General features: G+C 41.2%; 1 protein-coding gene across 4 annotated transcripts in view; it reads right to left on the bottom strand.

Moving 5' to 3' along the window:
* The window catches only part of FRMD4B (FERM domain containing 4B), a 315,746-nt gene that overhangs the window by 24,094 nt on the left and 272,129 nt on the right, over positions 1-19,523 (bottom strand). For all 4 annotated transcript variants that reach the window (XM_087866862.1, XM_087866860.1, XM_045808065.2 and 1 more), the window contains 4 exons: positions 15,220-15,303; positions 13,494-13,559; positions 10,745-10,802; positions 9,877-9,963 (listed from right to left, as the gene is read on the bottom strand). In XM_087866862.1, the coding sequence (XP_087722988.1) occupies positions 9,877-9,963; positions 10,745-10,802; positions 13,494-13,559; positions 15,220-15,303 (295 nt within the window). The remainder of the gene's footprint in view (positions 1-9,876; positions 9,964-10,744; positions 10,803-13,493; positions 13,560-15,219; positions 15,304-19,523) is intronic.

The following is a 19,523-nucleotide window of genomic DNA, read 5'->3' as shown; positions in this document are numbered from 1 at the left end:
GCCCATTCATGGGACGGAGTGCCCTGCTGTATTTTCTGGGCTCCTTCCCAACCCCCTTGTACTCCCCTGAGCCTCCGTTTTTCCTCTCAACTTGGAATTTGTCCCACTATTGATGATTAGTAGACTTTGGCTGGAGTTTGAAATTACGTTCAGAGAAACTTAGGGAAGCATTTGAGTTGTCTAATTGCAAAGCACCCATCAGCACAACCATTTCCTGTAGTACAGGAGCCAAGACTTTTCGTGAACATGTGAACCTCACGTAAAGGAACAGCATGAACTAAAAGCTCCTAAACACATGTAAGCAAGAGACAAAAGCGTTCAAACTGGACCCCCAATCCCAAACACAGTCAGAGAAACCAGCACACGCTAAGAACACAGCCCTTCGCGGTCCGAACATGCAGTCAGTGTAACTACAGCAATAGCCAGGTGGTAAGAGTCATTAGCGAAAGCTTAAAGCTACATACCTATTTCCTAAAATGTCCGTAGACTGGACGCTTTCATTTCTTTTCATCCAGAGATTCCAAAAATGGGACAGAAATGTGAAGGAAAACCCCAAGGTTCGTTCCACCTCCCCCCTCTCCCAGACAGCAGCTCCGGTGAGTTCTGAACGGAGTTTCATAAGACATCTAGGTGTAACTCAGTTTCACAAACAGAGCCTCCCACGGCTGACACGCTACTGACATCAGCAACTCCAGCGAGTGACACCTCCCCAGTTCCACTCCTTCCTCCGATCAGGGAGAAAGAGGGCAAAGTTCTCCCTGGCAGCCCTTCCCAGAAGGGAGACACAGTCTTTTAAATGGGCTGTAGCGTGGCTCCGATGATACTTCCCGGGAAATAAGTTGCTTTTTGAATCCAGGCACAAATTTCCCTGGAGGCTGTCTCAGGGAGACATTTCTAGCCCGGGTTTACTCAGCCCGGGCACGAACAGGTTCTGCAGGAAGAGCCACAGTGCAGCTCAGCTGTGTTTTTCTTTGCGTCCATTCCCACACACATAAAAACCGGGGCCGGACCTGAAACACGATCTCTGAAAGCCACCACCTCCCCCTCTTATCACTTAACAAATGTGAAATACTAGCGCTTTTGCCTCCATTCAGCAAGTCTCTACATCGAGAGCAAACATGCTCCCTGCAAACAAAAACCCCACTTACATGGTGAAGGGCTCCAGTTTATTTAAGGAATTTGAAATAATTAGATGGCAACCGGGTTTGCAAAAGAAGTTAATGGTGAGAGACCGAGTCTTCAAGTCTAAAAGGCAAAGCCGTTTCCCTACCTGAAATCTTAAAAGTTGATGGAAAATGTGATTTCATAGACGTGCCTGTAATAGCGTAAGTGAACAGGAATGACACACACTTAATTCGTGATGGCCGTTGCCACTAGGGTGAGGATAGAAAGGTGGAGCGTAACAGGGGTTTGCATCCTGGTTCCATCACTTGTTTTTTGGGGGGGGTTGGGGGGGGAGTTGCTTAGCTTTTCTGAGTCTCAGCATTCTCATCCATAAAATGGGAGCAATGCCTGTTTCAGAGGGCTGTTGGAAGGCTTCAGTGAGGTTACGTTTATGAAGCACTTAGCCCAGTGTCTGGTTTAGAATAAACATTCAGTAAGTGATAAAGCTAGTTGTAACTGTTATGACGACGCGCCGTCCAATTCCCTAGTTTTATCATGTCTTTGTGAGGATGGGGGACAGCCACTTAACAGCAGAAAGAGAAGTAGGGAGAGCTGTCTGGATCCCACATGTGTCTTTCCGCTGACGAGAACCAGTCAAGTTATTCTGTTGACACATCGGGTTTCCACTTTTGTGAGTTTCAGCCCCTGTAAAAACTGCTGTATTTCTGTTGATTTCATCGGTGGTTTCCTGATACACCCTCTGGGTAGGAAATCTGTTCACTGTTCCTGTATCTCGGAGGTCAGAGAGGAGGAGGGAGGGGTGGGTCAAAGGCACGCCCACAGAGAGACGCATGGCGGCAAGCTCCCTCCTGTCTGGGGTACCCAGAAAAGGTGCATGCCCTGGCATGTGCACCAATGCTGAGGAGCGTGCACCTGCCACAGGCCGGGGGGGACCTCCCAGAGTAATAAGACTGAGGGAAAGCCTCGGACAGAAAGGATCAAACTGTCTTTCTGAGTCTTAACAAGTTAAAATCAGAGGTCACCCAAAGGTATAACACCAGGCCAGGATAGGAAAGGCATCATCAGAGGCTTTTTTTTTTCTTTTTTTATAGCACTTATTATATAGGTTAATCATTCAACTGCAAGTTCCCCTGGAAATGACTAAATTTGGGATAGTCACAGCTGTACTGTATGACTGTACATCAAACAGTGACTCACATCGGGTAATCCCTTGCTTGTAACTGGAAGCAAAACCAAATCACTGTATTATTGATTTATTCTTTTTTCATTTAAAAAAAAAGTTATACTCGAGGAATGTACTGTTAGTACTCACGATCAAGGTAGTGGATGTGTTTTGCCTTCCAGAGTCCCACAAAGACAGAATTCTGCAGGATCACGGGCTTACAAAGCCAAACTGACCACCTTCTTCTATCCAGCCATCCTTCTATCCATCAAATGCTTACGTGCCTAACAGTGAGTCTGCCCAACAACCCTACGGGGAGTTACTATTTAGAGCCTCATTTCGTAAGACAGACTACAGAGGCTCAGAGGGGTTTACATAAATTGTCCAAGGTCACAAAGCTGAATGGGGGCAGATCTGGTATTCACACCCAGGCACAACCAGGCTCCCCAAACCCCAGTGCCTAACCAAAGCACACCATCCTGCCTCACTCATCTGGGAAGAAGACTCAATGGAGATTTGTTATATTAACAAAAACATGGAATAATTCTCAGATAGACCTCACAAGGAAAAAAAAAAACCCACCACCCAGCAATTATGATAGCAATTTGCAGAAAAGGACTCTGGGACCCTCAAATTGTACTTGCACGAGTGGTTCTCAACCAGCGATGATTTACATCACCCCTTACTCTCACCCACAACCCTGAGGCCGTTTGGCGATGTCTGGAGACATTTCTGGTTGTCACACTGCAGGGATGGGGGCTAGGGCATCTGGTGGGTAGAAGCCAGGGATGCTGGTGAATATCAGGCCAGGCTCAGGACAAAATTATCGGGCCCCAAATGTCAACAATGCAGAGACTGAGAAAGCCTGACTCAGAGGATAATTTTTGGTGATATACGTCTGCTTTGGTAGGCGGAGTGTGTTGACGTAGAAGATGAAATATTTCCTCCAAAATAATGAACACTGGGGTCCTAGTTTTCTCAGCTGGGTAATCTCCTCAGGAACAAATGGCTGTTCAGATTTTCTAAGTGCAAATGTTACCCACCAGAGGGATTGAACACCACCCATGAGTCTAGAAGAGGCCATGCTAGCAGAGTCAGGCGTACCGAACAAAAATGTCATACCCAAATGGGACGCACTCAGGTAGCGAAAATTACCTTTTGAGATGTGCTATCATAACCTTCCATACAAGAAACATCACATCTTAAATGCAAGGAATACAACACTCGGAGTATTTGAGAAAAAGTTTAGACGAAGAAGTTCTGGGCATCAGGAAAATATTAACTCTGACCGTTCAAGGGGATGTGATCTCCACAGATTTCCTCTGTGGCGGAATCTCGAACTGCCCAGGGCCGACCTAATGACTTCCTGTTAATACCTGCAGCAGCGTGCTCCCCCGGCGTGTATGGTGCCACCAGGGCCGACCAGCTGCAGGCGCACACCAGCATAGCTCTTTTGGTGTTTACAACTGGCATCCCTTCTCACCGCTTGGTGTCTAGCCCCGTTATTGAATACTTCAGTAAAATCCCTAACTTTGACTATAATTCTGTCTTTCCAGATGGGTTGTCAGGTCCTTAATGACAGGGACTTGGCTTTTTCCTTAATGGAATAAAGAATATAAAATATTAGCTCAGGGTCCTTGTAAATGGGCTCAATACCCCCCCTTTTTTTGCATGGGCTCAATACAGCATGGGCTCAACACATTTTTTTGGTTGCTGTTAAAATGTAAAACCAGGAAAAACTGAACTCTCATTAGAAATTTGTTCCTCAAGGATGAATGAATTACAATCAAATCGATCGTAAGTAGTCATAAGTGCAAAGCGAAGAAACTTCTACTGTTTATGCCCCTTCCTAGAACATTCTTTTCACCATGTTTTATCAACTCATTGGTTTTCTTGGCACCTGGACAAGTCAATCCTATTAAAGTGCTATCTTTCATTTCTGTGTGCCAACAATTCAGCCATTTGCTAAATGCCTAGAAATACAAACGAATAGATTAAATAATGAAATCGAATGGTTTTGCCGGTCCAGCGGCCACTTCCTCTTTTGCAAACATCATCTTCTGTTTCTACAGAGAAAACTCCTAGGCTTTAAGCTCTAGCTACAGTGGTCTCCTCTCCGTTTTATGATGTGCCTAGCTCCTTCCCACCAGCATACACTCTTTTCTGACTAGAACGTGCCAACAGTTCTTCACAGCCTGACTCCTTCTCAACCTTCAGGACCCAGCTTGAATGTCATCTTTCTCAATGGCCTTCCCCGAACCAATGGAGTGTTCCACACCCATCCCATTACTATCCTTCCATTTTGTTTCCACCAGAAACTATCCAAAATTTATCATCATGTTTTCTCTCTTTGCTCACTCATTAGTTTCTCACTGACCATTCCCGTAAAAGACTTCAGAGAAAACAAACACAGTGTGACAGAAACTACTTATCACCCACAGGATCTTTTTTCCCTCCTTCCTTTTAGTAACAGAACACCCTGAGTTATGGCTTTGCCCATGGCCACCCACCTAAAGACTACCCTTCCCAGCCTCCCTTACAATTAGACTTTATGACTAATCAGGCTGCTTGCCTTGAATTCTTTCCATCTGCTTGCCAGTTGTGAAATGGAAATGGAGACTCACCAATGCCCAACCGATTTTCTGAGAGTTCCTTGTCTTAGAAGAACTGCTTAAAATCCTGTGATGAGCTTACAGGAGGGGAAGAAAAATATCTGTGGTGTTCTGTAAATCAGAATACGGTAGGAAGGAAAAAAAATCTACTCGGTAAAAGAATTCACTAACCCACTGGGTCCTCACAATGATCTTTGAGATAGATAGAGTACACAGAATCGTTGGAATTCGAAAGGTGAGGAAATAAAGACACAAAAGGTTGAGTGACAGCTCCAGGTCAGCCAACCGGTAAGCAGGAGTACAGGACCGGTTTCTTATTTCAAACCCATGTAGGATTTGAGCTCTCCTCCCAGCGACTCTGCAGAAGGCTTTAACAATTAGATTGATTATTGGTGTGGCTGGAGCTTAATTAGACACTTTACAAACAGGATGGACCGGTCCTCAGTTGACATTCTCTAACTCCATTCTTTTCTTCCATACCATACTTTATTATGTACCGATGCAGAAAGTGTGACTGGACAGCGCATGTTCCTTCTCCTGCCGCTGAGCTCAACCAGAATTGAAACAGTGTTAGAAGGAGCAGCCCCGGCGAGCTCCGGGTAAGGTGGCAGGTGGTGGAAAAACCAGGAGTGGTGAGAAATGTCAAGATGGCTGTGCTTAGAAAAGTAAGCAAGTCGCCGAGTTTAAATGAAATGAGCCCTGTACTTTTACGACAAGGAAATAGGAAGACTCCTGTGCTTGTGACTTAATTCATCTCGCTCTAGGCATTTGGGAATTCCAATAGTTTAAAAAAAATCAGTTAACAGAAGGCTAAGAACCCTCTCCCCACCCTGAAATGCCCCCGGGTGAGGACGCACATCCCAAGAGTTGGTTAGCAGTTATAATGCACAAAGATACTAATCTTGAAAGGCATTTTATCCCACTAAGGTCTGCTGGTGACACCCCCCGCTGGCTTGCCTTTTTTTATTTCTCCCATCTCTGGCAGGGTCTGGTTTTCCCAGGTCAACTAACTTGCCGGAGGGCTACAAATCAGTCACGACATACATCAATACGTCACTTAGCCACTTAGCCACTGACCCACTCTACCTCTTTGTGAAGAAATGACATTTTTCCTTGAAACACTGAACGAGCAATAAAAACCTCCTAGGAACACAGCTTGCATTTTTTTTTTTTAAATGTAAAACTTCACTGTTTTTAAGTTGCAATGTCCTACGATTTGCAATTGAGTTCTGGTATGTTTTCACATTCCATAAGAGTTTGCAATGACACATTTCATGCATAAAGGGAGAATTAAAAAGAAAAAAAAAACCCTTGTGATCTGAATTTTTAATACTCTGAATTTTTGTGGTTTGTTACTCAGAATTTTAAATTTCTCAATTTGCATCATGCCTTAGGGCATTACAGTTAATAAAATGGCGCAGATTGCTTCAAAGTCTCTGAAAACAGAAAATCTGAGTGTGGACTCTTAGAATACTAAGGTTATGATTCTGTAGCAATGTGGGCTCCTTCTCTAACCAAGAATATGTCTCATACCCTTTTTATATTGTCTAGAAGTCACTATCAACGAACACCAACCAATTGCGTAGGGCTGACTGTGTATCAGGGACAGTGCTCAATATAACCTCACATAATTCTTACGAACACCCTATGCTGTTGGTGGCATTACCGTGGTGCAGGTGAAGAAACGGAATTTAAAGAGAGATTCAACAACATGCCCAAGGTCACACAGCAAACAGACACCAGACATCAAAGACAGGCTATGGGTTGCTTCCCAAATTCTTGCTCTGGATCTTTTTACTACACAGATGGAAAACAACTCGCCCCCATGACTGGCAAAAGCCTTAGAGCCAAAATACACAAAGAGCACTTGCTGGGTATTCTGGCATGTACGAGAAACATAGTCCCCAACATTCCTAGCCTACAACTAATAGACATTATATGGAAAGGACAGAAAGCTTCAGCTTGCGTGTCTTGGACGAACATTTTTTCAAAATAGCCTTTGGCCTTAGTCTGTCTTACTATTGGCAAATCTTCCCCCTTCTGGCCTGTTTTTAAGCTACGTAATTATAACCCAGCAGGCATGTGTAACAAGCAGCTCAAAAGGCTGAGCATCTCCAAGGCCTCCCATTCCAGCCTTTGTTTCAGAGTTTGGCAATCTTGACCTTCATTCCTGCTCGGCCGCTGGTAACCTGCTGTGTGCCCAGGTCATGCGAACAGCTGAAGCAGGATCCTCCTTTTTACAAGTCAGTGCTCATGGCCCTTTGAATTATGGCTTCTTTCATTTGGACCAACTGGGCGAGGGCTGTAACTTGTAGAACACCCTCCCTCCAATTAAACCCGTAGTTTGTTTGGCCATGGAAAAACAAACACATGGAAGCAAAATCCACTGTCGGATTTCAACAGAAGAAGGAGGAAGTAAGCAGTGGTTCAGCGTGGACAGCTGCAAAAATAACCAAGAAAGAGAAGACGAGGCAGTGGGAACACAAGATGGCCCGGGTAGGTCCTTTCTGAATTGAATGGCACGTCTTGAAAACGAAAGCGAAAACTCTGCCAATCAAAAAAAGAGAGTGTCTTCTGATCCTTGTCTAAACTCTGGGATGAACAAGCATGCCTGATTGTGATCAGTGTCAACCAATATTGACCAATTCCTATGAAACTGTGAATGTAAAGAAAGGGCTGTGAGTCACGAGTGACTGCGAGGAAATTCGCTGCGCAGATACCGATTCACTGTTATTTTGGGGGGGAAGCTGGTTGTTTTTAGTAGATACATTTATACCCTGCGGGATTCTCAAATTCACAAAGGCACATTCGCTAAGAGATGACTTGTGAGTCGACTTAGGTTATACATGACGCGCAAGATTCAGCAAAACCAGTGAGACTCCTGAATGTTATTTCTTCAAGTAAAATCCAGGGGAGAAGTAAATTACCAAAAAATGTTAATAGAGGCTGAGGTCTACCTCAAGAAAACATGGTAAACAATACTTTGGTTTTATAAAATAGATAAACGAGGGATTAGTTATATGCCTTGACTGGGATTCATTCTGCTCCTTCTCCCCGCCACGGACCCCCAGCGTTGTCCATCAAAAGTGAATCGGTTAAATGAATTCTGTATTTCCACATAATGGATACTGGGCAGCTTTCAAGAGTGAAAAGAGATGTGTTTATAAAGTAACCTGGAGAAACAGGACGCGGGATGAAACAGTGTGCATAGAAAGATTTCTCTCTCGGGAAAGCTTAGGATATACACTGACAAAGTCTCAATGAACCAGTTATCATTCTCTTGACCGTGGTTATCATGGGGAAGGCACAGGGATTGCAGAAGGACTTCCGGCCCTAACTGACATGTTTCTGTAGTTTGTATTTTTGTTTTGCTTTGTTTTTACAATGGCTATGTATAACTTTTAGCTAAAAAAAAAATTATAAATAAAATAATTTTGAAAATTATGTTGAAAAAGATCATATGCTCATCATTTATTTCTAACATTATTTATTTGAAATGTGGTCTTAGAGGCAAGTTTTCAAGTATGAACAACATTATTCATATTCCTCCTGGAAATTAAGTAAGTATACCTTACTTCAATTGATCTGGGTCACAGGGCTTAGAGAGACACAATTTTATTATACGATTACACAGATGCTGCCTTCTTGTCCCTCATAGGGATGGATATCGGATGCGAAATGATGTTTTATTATTTTTATCAATAATTTCCAATAAGATGCCTCAATTCCCAGCTAGTCTGCTCCAGGAGGGCAGGGCTGGCATGAGAAGGGGGTGAGCCCTGGCCACCCCTTTGTGTTGTCTGTGTCAGCTTCACAACCATAAAATGGGGAGAAAAGAGGAGCTTATTATTTTAACTCAACGAAAGATTGTGAGCATTGATAAAAGCTGAAAAACCACACAGAAGATGGAACACTGTGGTATGATTACAAGGGCTGCTTTATGACGAATATGGCTGTTTTTCTAATAGACATTAAAGCACGAGACAGATGGAAATGATAGGAGTTATTCAAGGCTGCGATGTCGGGGTGTGATAACGCACGGTCTGCTATTACAGGTCGCTGTTTCACTGCCGTGACGCCCGGCGATGGCAGCAGAGCACAGGGAGGGCCCCAACCAGGGGCGACTTGAGTAAGCCTTCATGTTATTAGAATACACAGTCGGCCAGGGCAGGCGGGTGGCTGTCTACGTGGACTCATCCATTCTCATATGGGCAGAAATGGATTGTATGCCTGTGCTTGGATCACGAGACAGAGCGTCATGGCCACAGTTCAAATTGAAAATAACGTAATTTATTAGCTCTAGAAAACCCAAACCTGAGAGAGTGTGACCTTTAATAAACAACACAATAACTTATTTTTCTTTTGAAAAAAGCAGACATGTTTAGTGCGGAAAACTGTGAACCAAAGTTAAGTGAAAACAGCAGCAGTAGTAAAAAGATCAGTTAGAACTGGATTACTGCGAGGGAGCCAGCACCAAAGAGCCTGGCTATGTCTTCACAGTTTGTCCACCTGTGTATCCATCCGCTGTCAGTAAGCATACGTACGTATATGTGTGTATATACATGTATAATTTATATAAAAATATTAACATTATATATAATTATGTATATAAATAAATATTTTATGCCTACATAATAGATAGATATATAAAATTTGGAAAATAAATGTCATCATCCTTTTCATATGACGTTAAAATAGGAATCTAATTGTATGCATTTATAAATGAAGTTGGGATCAACATCCTCACAGTTAAATCTTTGTGCATAACTTGATTCCCTTAGAACAAATGATCAGATGTGAATGTGGAATTGCTGGGTGCAGGGTACATAAAATTAGTTATAAAAGTACTTTTCATTTAACCTGAGCCTTCTCTGAACCCATGGCTTCACTAACCAAAGTTCGGTGTCCATTAAAGCAATGTCGCCAAATCCAGAATAGCCCAAGTTCTCCTATGTGTCTAAAATGATTCACACTTACTTTCCGAGGTTTCACTTTATCTTGCAAATCATACTGGCCGATTCCTTTATAGCTGATTCCAAGCCACCAAGGAAGTCCTTGTTTATCCTGGAAGATGGAAAAGCATGAGAACCAAGCCCTAATTGTTCAGTCTTCTACAGGTGAAGATTTAGCAATTTCATCCTTTCACAAGTATCAGGTAAGTCAAAATAAAGCTGTCTTGGTAAACAAAACATTACTTAAAAACCTAACTTGCTATTAAAATGCCTGCAAAAAAGATCTAGAAGTTAAAACAGATCAGTCCTGTTAATGGCATCAAAAAGAATGAATCATTACTGTCTTGATTAAACAGTTGGAGAAAAGAAAGAAAATGTAAAACTAATCCAGAGTGTAAAGCCAGTTATCAAAAAAAAAAAAAAAAAAAAAAAAAGAAGGAAAAGAAAAACTAAAAAGAAAAAGGGAAAAAAGCTCTCTGTCCTCTTGATTAGTAACGAGGTATGATGGTCAGGGAAGTTTCCAAAGAATTACAAAGATGAGAAAGTATCTGGTAGCATTAGACAGGTGAACAATTGGGGAAGAGAAATGGCAGCAAAAATAGGTAAAAGGAATAGATGTGCTAAAAGAGAATAATTTGAGTATGTAAGGATTAACAGAGGTTTGGGAAAAACATTTGAATGTAGCAAATATTTTTTATATTTGCTACAAATGACAAGATATAGTCAGGCTTTTATTTTTTAAGAAAATCAATCGTATTTTAAATGTTGAAATTTATAGAGATAATTTGCATACATATGCATATTAATTTATATGCTTTTAGAAGTTGGTGCTCTTCACTAACTCACAAACTAACATGGGCATTATGAAAGCTTTGTTATGCAAAAGTATTTACCTTGACTGCGTAATAATGGACTCCATACGTGGGCAGAGCTTCTACTATTTTCATATACCTATGAAAAATGATATATGTTATAATCTCTTAATAAATGAGAGGACCATTTTGGGAAAAGTGATGTACAGAAATATGACTTGTGGGCGCCTGGGAGGCTATGTCCGTTAAGTGTCCGATTCTTGATTTCAGCTCAGGTCATGATCTCAGCATTCTGAGATCCAGCCTGAGTAGGGCTCTGCGCTCAGGCGAGAGTCGGCTTGAGGTTCTCTCTCCCTCTCCCTTCGCCCCTCCCCCTGCTCTCACACTCTCTCTCAAATCCATAAACCTTAAACAAAAAAAAAGGAAAGAAACACAATTTGTATCTACTTTTCTCATTACAACCACGGCTAATGTCTCTGACTAAAGTAGAAATAGAATAAGCCATTCGAGGGAGTATTATATTTTACCTTACCCAAATGTTAGGAAGTTGCTAACAAAACTTCAATTTCCAAAAGCTCTAAGAAATGCTATTTTCTGCATATGAAGATCTCTATGGCTTAGAAACACATTGGACTGTATCACAAATCCAAATGGCAAGTATTTTTTAAACTAAGCACTTAAGGACAGAAAGCAATGAGAATCAACTTTTTTTTTTTTTTTTTAAAGATTTTATTTATTTATTAGACAGAGACAGAGACAGCCAGCGAGAGAGGGAACACAAGCAGGGGGAGTGGGAGAGGAAGAAGCAGGCTCATAGCGGAGGAGCCTGATGTGGGACTCGATCCCGGAACGCCAGGATCACGCCCTGAGCCGAAGGCAGACGCTTAACCGCTGTGCCACCCAGGCGCCCCGAGAATCAACTTTTGGGTCACGCTCATAACAAGAAAAAAATCAAGCAATTGTGGGGCACCTGGCTGGTTCAGTCAGTAGAGCACAAAGCTCTTGATCTTGGGGTTGTGAGGTGGAGCCCCATGTTGGGCCTAGAAATTACAAACATACATACAGACATAAATAGTTAAAAAAAAAATAAAGTGATTCCATTCATTGATTGTGGTAAACTCTTAGAAATATATACTTAATTCTTAGGTCTAAACTCTAAGAAATATGTACCTAAAAAGGATGAATTTAATTGTACATCAATCTGATTTTAAAAAATATGCCCCCCCCACATAAAAATGAAAACAATGACTTCTCCATTTACTCTATTTTCAATTCAACAAGTATTGATTGTGTACTTCTAAGGTGTTATGGAGTGAAATAAATTGTGTAAGACTTCCTCTCTGCTCATAAAGAATTGAGATTCCTGTTTAAGTACAAGTGGACTTTTTAAAGACATTTTGAGTATCAATTGCTCTGGGTTTTGTAATCAATAATTTGATGCTTTTTAAAAAAGTAAATGGCCTGGATGTCGATGAATGTAAGAGGTTAGGCCCATGTGCCAACATCATTCAGCAAATACACTGCACAGCCAAGATTCTAACAAAGGGAGCTGGATTCCACAGTCTGGAGCCTTAGCCACCACGTGAGTCTCTTATTTGGAGCCATAGCGATAAAGATCAAGGGAAGTCCAAGGACTCTGCATTTAAACAAGGCCTCTTCATAACATGGTCATTAGCCTAACCCGAAATCCTTCAGGGAAATTGTTACTCCTCTTTTTTCCCCTCTAGAGAACAGGCACAATGAGTTAAAATGTCCAGGATTCGACTTCAGGGCTGCTCATTTTTGATTTCTGCCTTGAAGACCACAGAAGGTGTGTCGTGATAAAAAGGAGATTAGTGCAAGAGGTAGAGGTTGTGAGGGAAATCTACACACTGACCAGGGGGAACGGCAGTCTCTAAGTCCTTATTTCAGTTCTCACGTGCTCTGAGCTACATTCGGGGGTTTTTAAAAGAACTTCTACGGCCATATAAGTTATTCTACAATTACTACGGCAATAATCCTATATTCATTTTTATAATTTGGAAATTAAAAAATAATAAATTTAGTTCTTAAAATTTTAAAACTTGAATGTAGCTTGTGAAACATTGTTAATAAATGGATGGGGGGGTGCCCGGACGGCTCAGTGAGTTCAGCCTCCGACTCTTGGTTTCGGTTCAGGTCATGATCTCAGGGTCCGGGGATCGAGCTCCACATCAGGCTCCCCACTGATTTTAATAAATCTTAAAAAAGAATAAATAAATGGACAGTAACTCTGTAAGTCTAAAAGGCAGAACTATCTCACTGTGGTCTGTTCTTGTCAGCATGCAGACATGGATTATCCAACACCGACACTGTATGCTCCACCCAAAGTACAGTCACAAACCAGGCAACCAAATATGGCCTCCGGATAGGTTTGGTTTGGCTTGCATTGTAATAAAGTTTTCTTAAAATTTCTTTGCAACGTTTACAATTGGATTTTAAAAATCAGAATTTCCAGCTTTTCTTAGAAAATGTCAGGTTTGATAGCTTTAGGCCTGATTTCTGAGACTGAATCACCTTGCCTGTACTCAGGGTGACAGCTCTCCAGTTTACCTCAGTCCCCACCATTTTCTATCGTCCTACACCTGGCCTACATTTCTCAGTTTTGCTATCTGCCTGTCATCGGAAGATATCTGGATTGATGACACCAACTATGGAATGACTCAAGGCATTTTATGATTCCTAGCAAGGCTTTCCTAACCAGATGGGGACGATATAAACACACACCACACAACAGAAATCACTTCAGATTATTTCTTCAAACAGAAGACATTAAAACTCTATCTCGGCAAAAGGAAAGACAGATACTTACTGAACCACAGCTTGACCTCGAGTCAGACCTTTGATTTTCAAGTAATGCTCAATTACCCTGTCCTCACTGTAAAACAAGGAACGAGAAATATGGCAATGTACGATTATATGAGGTACCGACTCAATTTCAAGATTCTCAGCTGGCTTGTTGAGAAACTTGAAAATAAAGACCTTCACCAACTTGTTTGAGAGATAGAAGCTGGTTGACTTCAATTTCTGTGGGACATTGATTCCTGAACCTCAGACATTTGGCTACCTCATCGTGATTTCTTATTTATATTTTATACGATTAATATATATATGTCAATACTTTTTAAAACTTAAATTTATTGGAAAAGGAAAGATAATATCAATTTATTAAATGAAAAACTGGTATTTTTGCCATAATTGAATGAGATATAATAAATACAAAATAATGTTATTAAATGTTAATTAGTGAGCCTTGCTAGGGAAATTAGAAGGCTTAAAAAAAGAGATCAGCAAGTGTTAGGTATTAAAGGCAATTTCCTTAAATTATCCACAAAGATTTAGAAAGGATTAAAACTGCTCTGAGTCTGGTGTGCAATCCAAAATACTCTCTTGTCACTCACTACCTGGGGACACACTGCTTTTGGAGAAAACCCTTCATTATTGTCCTAGTATAAAGCTGGTTGACTAGAGGGGCACCTGGCTGGCTCAGTGGGTAGAACGTGTGACTCTTGATCTTGGGGTCATGAGTTTGAGCCCCACACTGGGGGTAGAGATACTTAGTAAAAAAAAAAAAAAAAGTTCGAAAAGAAAAACTTGTTGGCTAGAAAAGCAAGAACTAGGCTGAAGTCTGTCACCTTTGACGTCACTCAGCCACTGTACCCTACTTACAGATACCCGTCATATCTCAAGTATAACCTAGAAGGGTAAATACTGTTATCTCTACGCAACCAGTAATCAACCGTAAACGGTCTTTGTTTTTTTTTTTTTTTCTTAAGAAACTATCACTTAACAATGATTTGTTTGGAAGATTCCAGACTCAGGAAGCAATGTCGTCTTAGGACTCACTTTCGCTCTTTCTGTGGGAACTGCATTTCATTTTTCCTATTAAAGCTATTCGTGTTGAATATTTATTTTGTCATCAGTTTTTCAGTGGAAAGGAAAACTACCTACAGGATCCAGAGCCATAAGTCAAGGAAACTATCTTTAAAGGGGATGTAACTAATTCAAAGGGGTGGGTGGAAGTACTATTCTAAGAAAAATACTGTATGGAAAATGGATACTATAGATTCATTAAAATATAAACAAATAGAATGACTTAAAATATACAACAATATTTGGCCACAAATGAAACCTCTGATCAGTCAGGGTTTCTGGCCTCTAAGAAAACCTCTATCCAATGAAATCTGTGTTTTAGAAGATGTATATTGCTAGATTAGGGCCACATCACACAGTGACTGCACACGTACTGAGCATTCTGTTCACTGAAAAAGCACCCTCTACAGACCCTTTCCTCATGTGAATGAGAAGGCACGTAGCCACACGTCACAAATGACTACAGTCTTGGTACGACGGTCTCCAATAGGCTTTGACGAGACCCTTTCCTGGAAAGGCTCAAGGTCTACTTACAGTTGCTCTGAGGCATATGATGGGCTATTTGATACCTTCTTCACTTATATTTCTTTAAATACCTTGAAAAGCATGCAGTTCTCAATGGAGGCTACGCTATCAGGGTCACCTGTCGTCCTGCGTTGGCTCACCAGTAAGCAAGGGATGGATGCTCCTGAAGAGTTTTGGTTGGAAAGGCTGGTAGGGTCTTTAACTCCTTCCGGGCATTGTCATCACTGAAAAGAAGAAGAACACAGTAACGTCAGTCACCGTTACCTAAAATATCATCCAAGCTAGTCACCAGAGGAAATCTGATAAATAACAACAGTATACTGGGCCCTAGCAAAATATCGTCAGTACACACATAAGGCTATGGATTCAATTAGAGAGAGCCGCCAACGGAACTCCCCCAAGCCATTTGATATTTTGAAGTTTTTAAAAAGATTAAAAAAAAATTAAAATAACAGTATTCAGGTGCCATAGTCCTATTTTCCCTACTCTCCTGATAATCTTGCGGCCATTTTCATTGTATATTTCCTATGTATATCTATTCTATTACATAATTATTATTATAATTGTGGATATTCCATTCTCACACAACATTCTTCAAATTTCGTTACATACCTTCTTTATGTTCCTATAGCACTCTCATAATGATCTTTAGCGGCTACATAATACTGTTGGAATATTGGTTATCATAAAACCACTCACAGTATCACCAATTTTTTGTAATAGATATCAATTCAATAAAAAAAGTTTATATAGGGGTGACTGGGTGGCTCAGTCAGTTAAGCATCTGCCTTTGGGTCAGGTCATGATCCCAGGGTCCTGGGATCAAGCCCTGCAACGCACTCCTTGCTCAGTGGGGTCTGCTTCTCCCTCTCCCTCTGCCCCTCCCGCGGATCATGATTTTATTTTGTTTTAATTATTTGAGAGAGAGAGAGAGATAGTGAAAGAACATGAGCGTGGAGGAAAGGGAGAAGCAGGTTCCCTGTGAGCAGGGAGCCTGCCACGGGGCTCCATCCCAGGACCCCGAGCCCATGACCTGAGCCAAAGGCAGACACTTAACTGACTGAGCCACCCAGGTGCCCCAAATAAATAAAGCCTTTATTAAAAAGTGCATATAGACCTTTCTATTACTTGTTGGTTATTTCCTTACCACAGTCTGAAATAAAATGATCAAGTTGGCCAACTGTAGAAATCACTGGAAGAGAAGATGACTTGAAATCATGTTTCTAATGAAACCCAAGTTAGAGCTCAAATTGTAAGTAAACTAAAACCGGACCTCGTGTAAGGTTGGTTATTATCTCAGTATGAAATGGCAAAATTCTAGTTGTCAAAAGAGAGGGGCATGGGAATGCCTGGCTGGCTCAGTTGGTAGAACATATGACTCTTGATCTTGAGGACATGAGTTCGAGCCCCATGTTGGGTGTGTAAAGCTTACTTAAAAAATTAAAAAAAAAAAAAAGGGGAGAGAGGGGTGTGGTCTTTATAGAACTTAACAGAAGGAAGAATAGGTAATATGACCCAGTCATAGCTGGCCCACACAGTATGAGAGAAAATACTCTCAAAAACTGCCCCAAGTGTTTAAGGAGGTAGTCTATGAGAAAACAGACATGACTTTCTGGGGTCTATCAGAGCCTAGGATAAGTAAGTACATAGAGAGTTACTCAAAATCCTGACCAAACTGGTGTCCATCAAACAGCACATTGGTAATTCTTTTCCTCCTACTTTCCATGGCTTCGTATTTTTATCATGACCTATCCTTTGTTGAGAGCCAGGCATCATACAACACACCTTTGTTTTTTTAGATTTATTTACTTATTTGAGAGAGAGAGAGAGAGAGAGAGCGGGGAGGAGGGGCAGAGGGAAAGGGAGAATCTCAAACAGACTCTCCACTGAGTGTGGAGCCCGATGTGGGGCTCAAGCTCATGACCCCGAGATCATGACCTGAGCCAAAATCAAGAGATGGACACTTAACCAACTGAGCCATCCAAGCGCCCCCATGCAACACACTATTTAGTCATTATTTACCCCACAGGTCTCATCACAGCTCTTTCCATGTGGTAGGTACTATTATCCACGCTTTACAGGCAAGAGAGGTTTTCAGAGGCTAAGCTACTCGCTCAATGTCTCTCAGCCACTATGTAGGGAAGCCAGGAGGCAAACCCAGTCTGCTTAGCTTTGAAGGATAAGACCATAACCTGCTTCCCTGACAGACTCTCAGAGCACTGTCCCAAAGAGCCAACATGCGCCTTCTCATTTTGGCAAGACATAGCTCCCCTTCACCCTCACCTGCTAGTTACAAATGGAAACACTGAACCAATCAGTTTCAAGAGCCATCATTCATGCATTTTCACATTAGCTTCCTTGGGGTGTGCCCCAGTGATTCACACTGAAAGAGATAAACCCCCAACCGGAGGACCAAACACAACCTAAGGTGAATTTCCTCCCACAGCATTCATTCAACACTCACAGATCAATTGTTGCAGATTAATTTGGGGAACCCAGCATGGGCTGCAGACAGGGCTTATTTGACCCACACTGTACTTTGCTGTATTAGAAATTGCTCACTCCTGTCACCAAGGCTCGGTGTAAGTGGTTCTTCTTCAATGTCTACAGAAATTTTGTCTTTTGGCTTTATCTTCACGTTTCCTGACCGTGCTACAGGGCAATCAAGTGAACCCACTGAGCAAACTGTACCTACGCTTACTGTCTTTCAGTAAGAATAGAGAGCGGAGTGTCACCTGGCTTGGAGACACTACGATTTGCGCCTGTCAACATTACATTTCAAAATGAAGGTTGTGGCCCTTCCTAAAGGTGAAAGATCCAGCTTTACAAATCACTACAGGAAATAAAAAGTCACTTGGCTCCTGTTCTTACATAAGGATAAATCTCTCTATTATTTGAAATCTAAGTAGTACAGCTTAACCACACTGACAATCTTGGAAAACAGGTTTGGGCTTCCTGAAAACCAAAATATACCACAATCCAATTTATTCATATTAAAGGTCATCTGTCAACTCTCAGTAATGATATTTATTTTTCTTAAATAATTTCTTTTATGCTCTGTCCTTCAAATCCCACTTCCTTTTTCAAAGAAGTTGGCTTGTGAGTTTTTTATGAAGGGCAAATACATGTATATATTCTAAAATGATAGGCTAAGGACAATACTTTTTGTTATTCATCATTGCCACCAATTACATATGTATTATTATCTTCTGGATCCAAGAGAAGTATGTTACAAGAACCCAGCTGGGCACTCAGTTACGTCTTTGGGTTCGAGTTAATTTTGTGGCAATCAAGAGCTCACTAGAGTAGAAGCTGCGATTCACCATAACTTCATTTATTCTTTTAGCAAGTATGTATTGAGTATATATTGCACACCTAGGATGTAGAAGCAAAAGAGAGAAGAGACAGGGGACAGAAGTAAGGGAGAGATTTTATCCATCATTCTATTCAATGAGCTCATGATTGAGAATAAATGGGAGGTTTGAAGTTGTGGCTAAAAATTCTTCAACACACTATTTAGTCATTATTTACCCCACAGGTCTCATCACAGCTCTTTCCATGTGGTAGGTTGTGTCTTCATTTGGGGCAGCCACGTGCCTAGCTAAAAATTCTAATAATGTAGAAGAAAGAGAGATTGGATATGGGGGAAAACACAATCTGCCTCCAGTGCTGCTAGGGGCCACTGCTTCGATCCAGGTAATTTCTGCAATGTGGGAATGTGGATCCACTATTGTTCAATGATTACATTTTTTCCAACAATTAAGGCAAAAATCTTAGAGTTTTATGTAAGATATCTAAATTTTAAAATACTGCCTCCACCAAGAAACAAAGAGACAAAAAATAAAAAATAAAAAATAAAACACTGTGCGGGCCACATAAAACATACCATGGACCATCATTATCGCTTTGCAATTTGTGACATAAGCTATTAGTGTAGAATGGATAAGGAGATGCCTTCTCAGATCCTCAATTTGGTTTCCAGTCTCAAAAAAATTATTAACAGTGCAAATCATCCGTAGTGCAAAAATAAAAGAGATACATAAGTGATTTTGACAAATGTGGAATCTGGACCACATCCCCAATGATTATACTCTCAGGAAAAGAACAAAGCCTTATTTGTTTATTTACTTATTTTTGTATTAGAAAAGGTTCCTGTCATCCGTTCACATTTAGTCATTTGTGCTGTTGCAGAAACATCCTTTCCTTGTGAATACATAACATCACTTTCCTGTAAGAACCCATTTAAGAGCCCATTTCTAACAAGCCACCACAGATATTGAGATAATTGAGCTGTTGACATTAGCTATCAACATGAAAAGAGAGTTCCAGAAGGACCCAAAGATGGCTGAGACAGGCAGCCTAGCAGAAAAATGGGTTAAACCTTTCAACAAACAGGGCACAGATGTGGAAATCCAATGACCAACAGAGAGAATCAAGTGTTCAG

The sequence above is a fragment of the Ursus americanus genome, chromosome 14 (assembly GCF_024610735.1).
Source record: "Ursus americanus isolate L20-20 chromosome 14, mUrsAme1.1.p, whole genome shotgun sequence".
NCBI classification, from domain to species: Eukaryota; Metazoa; Chordata; class Mammalia; order Carnivora; family Ursidae; genus Ursus; species Ursus americanus.
The sequence above is the reverse complement of the archived record's forward strand: the minus strand, read 5'-3'. Positions and strand labels throughout refer to the sequence as shown.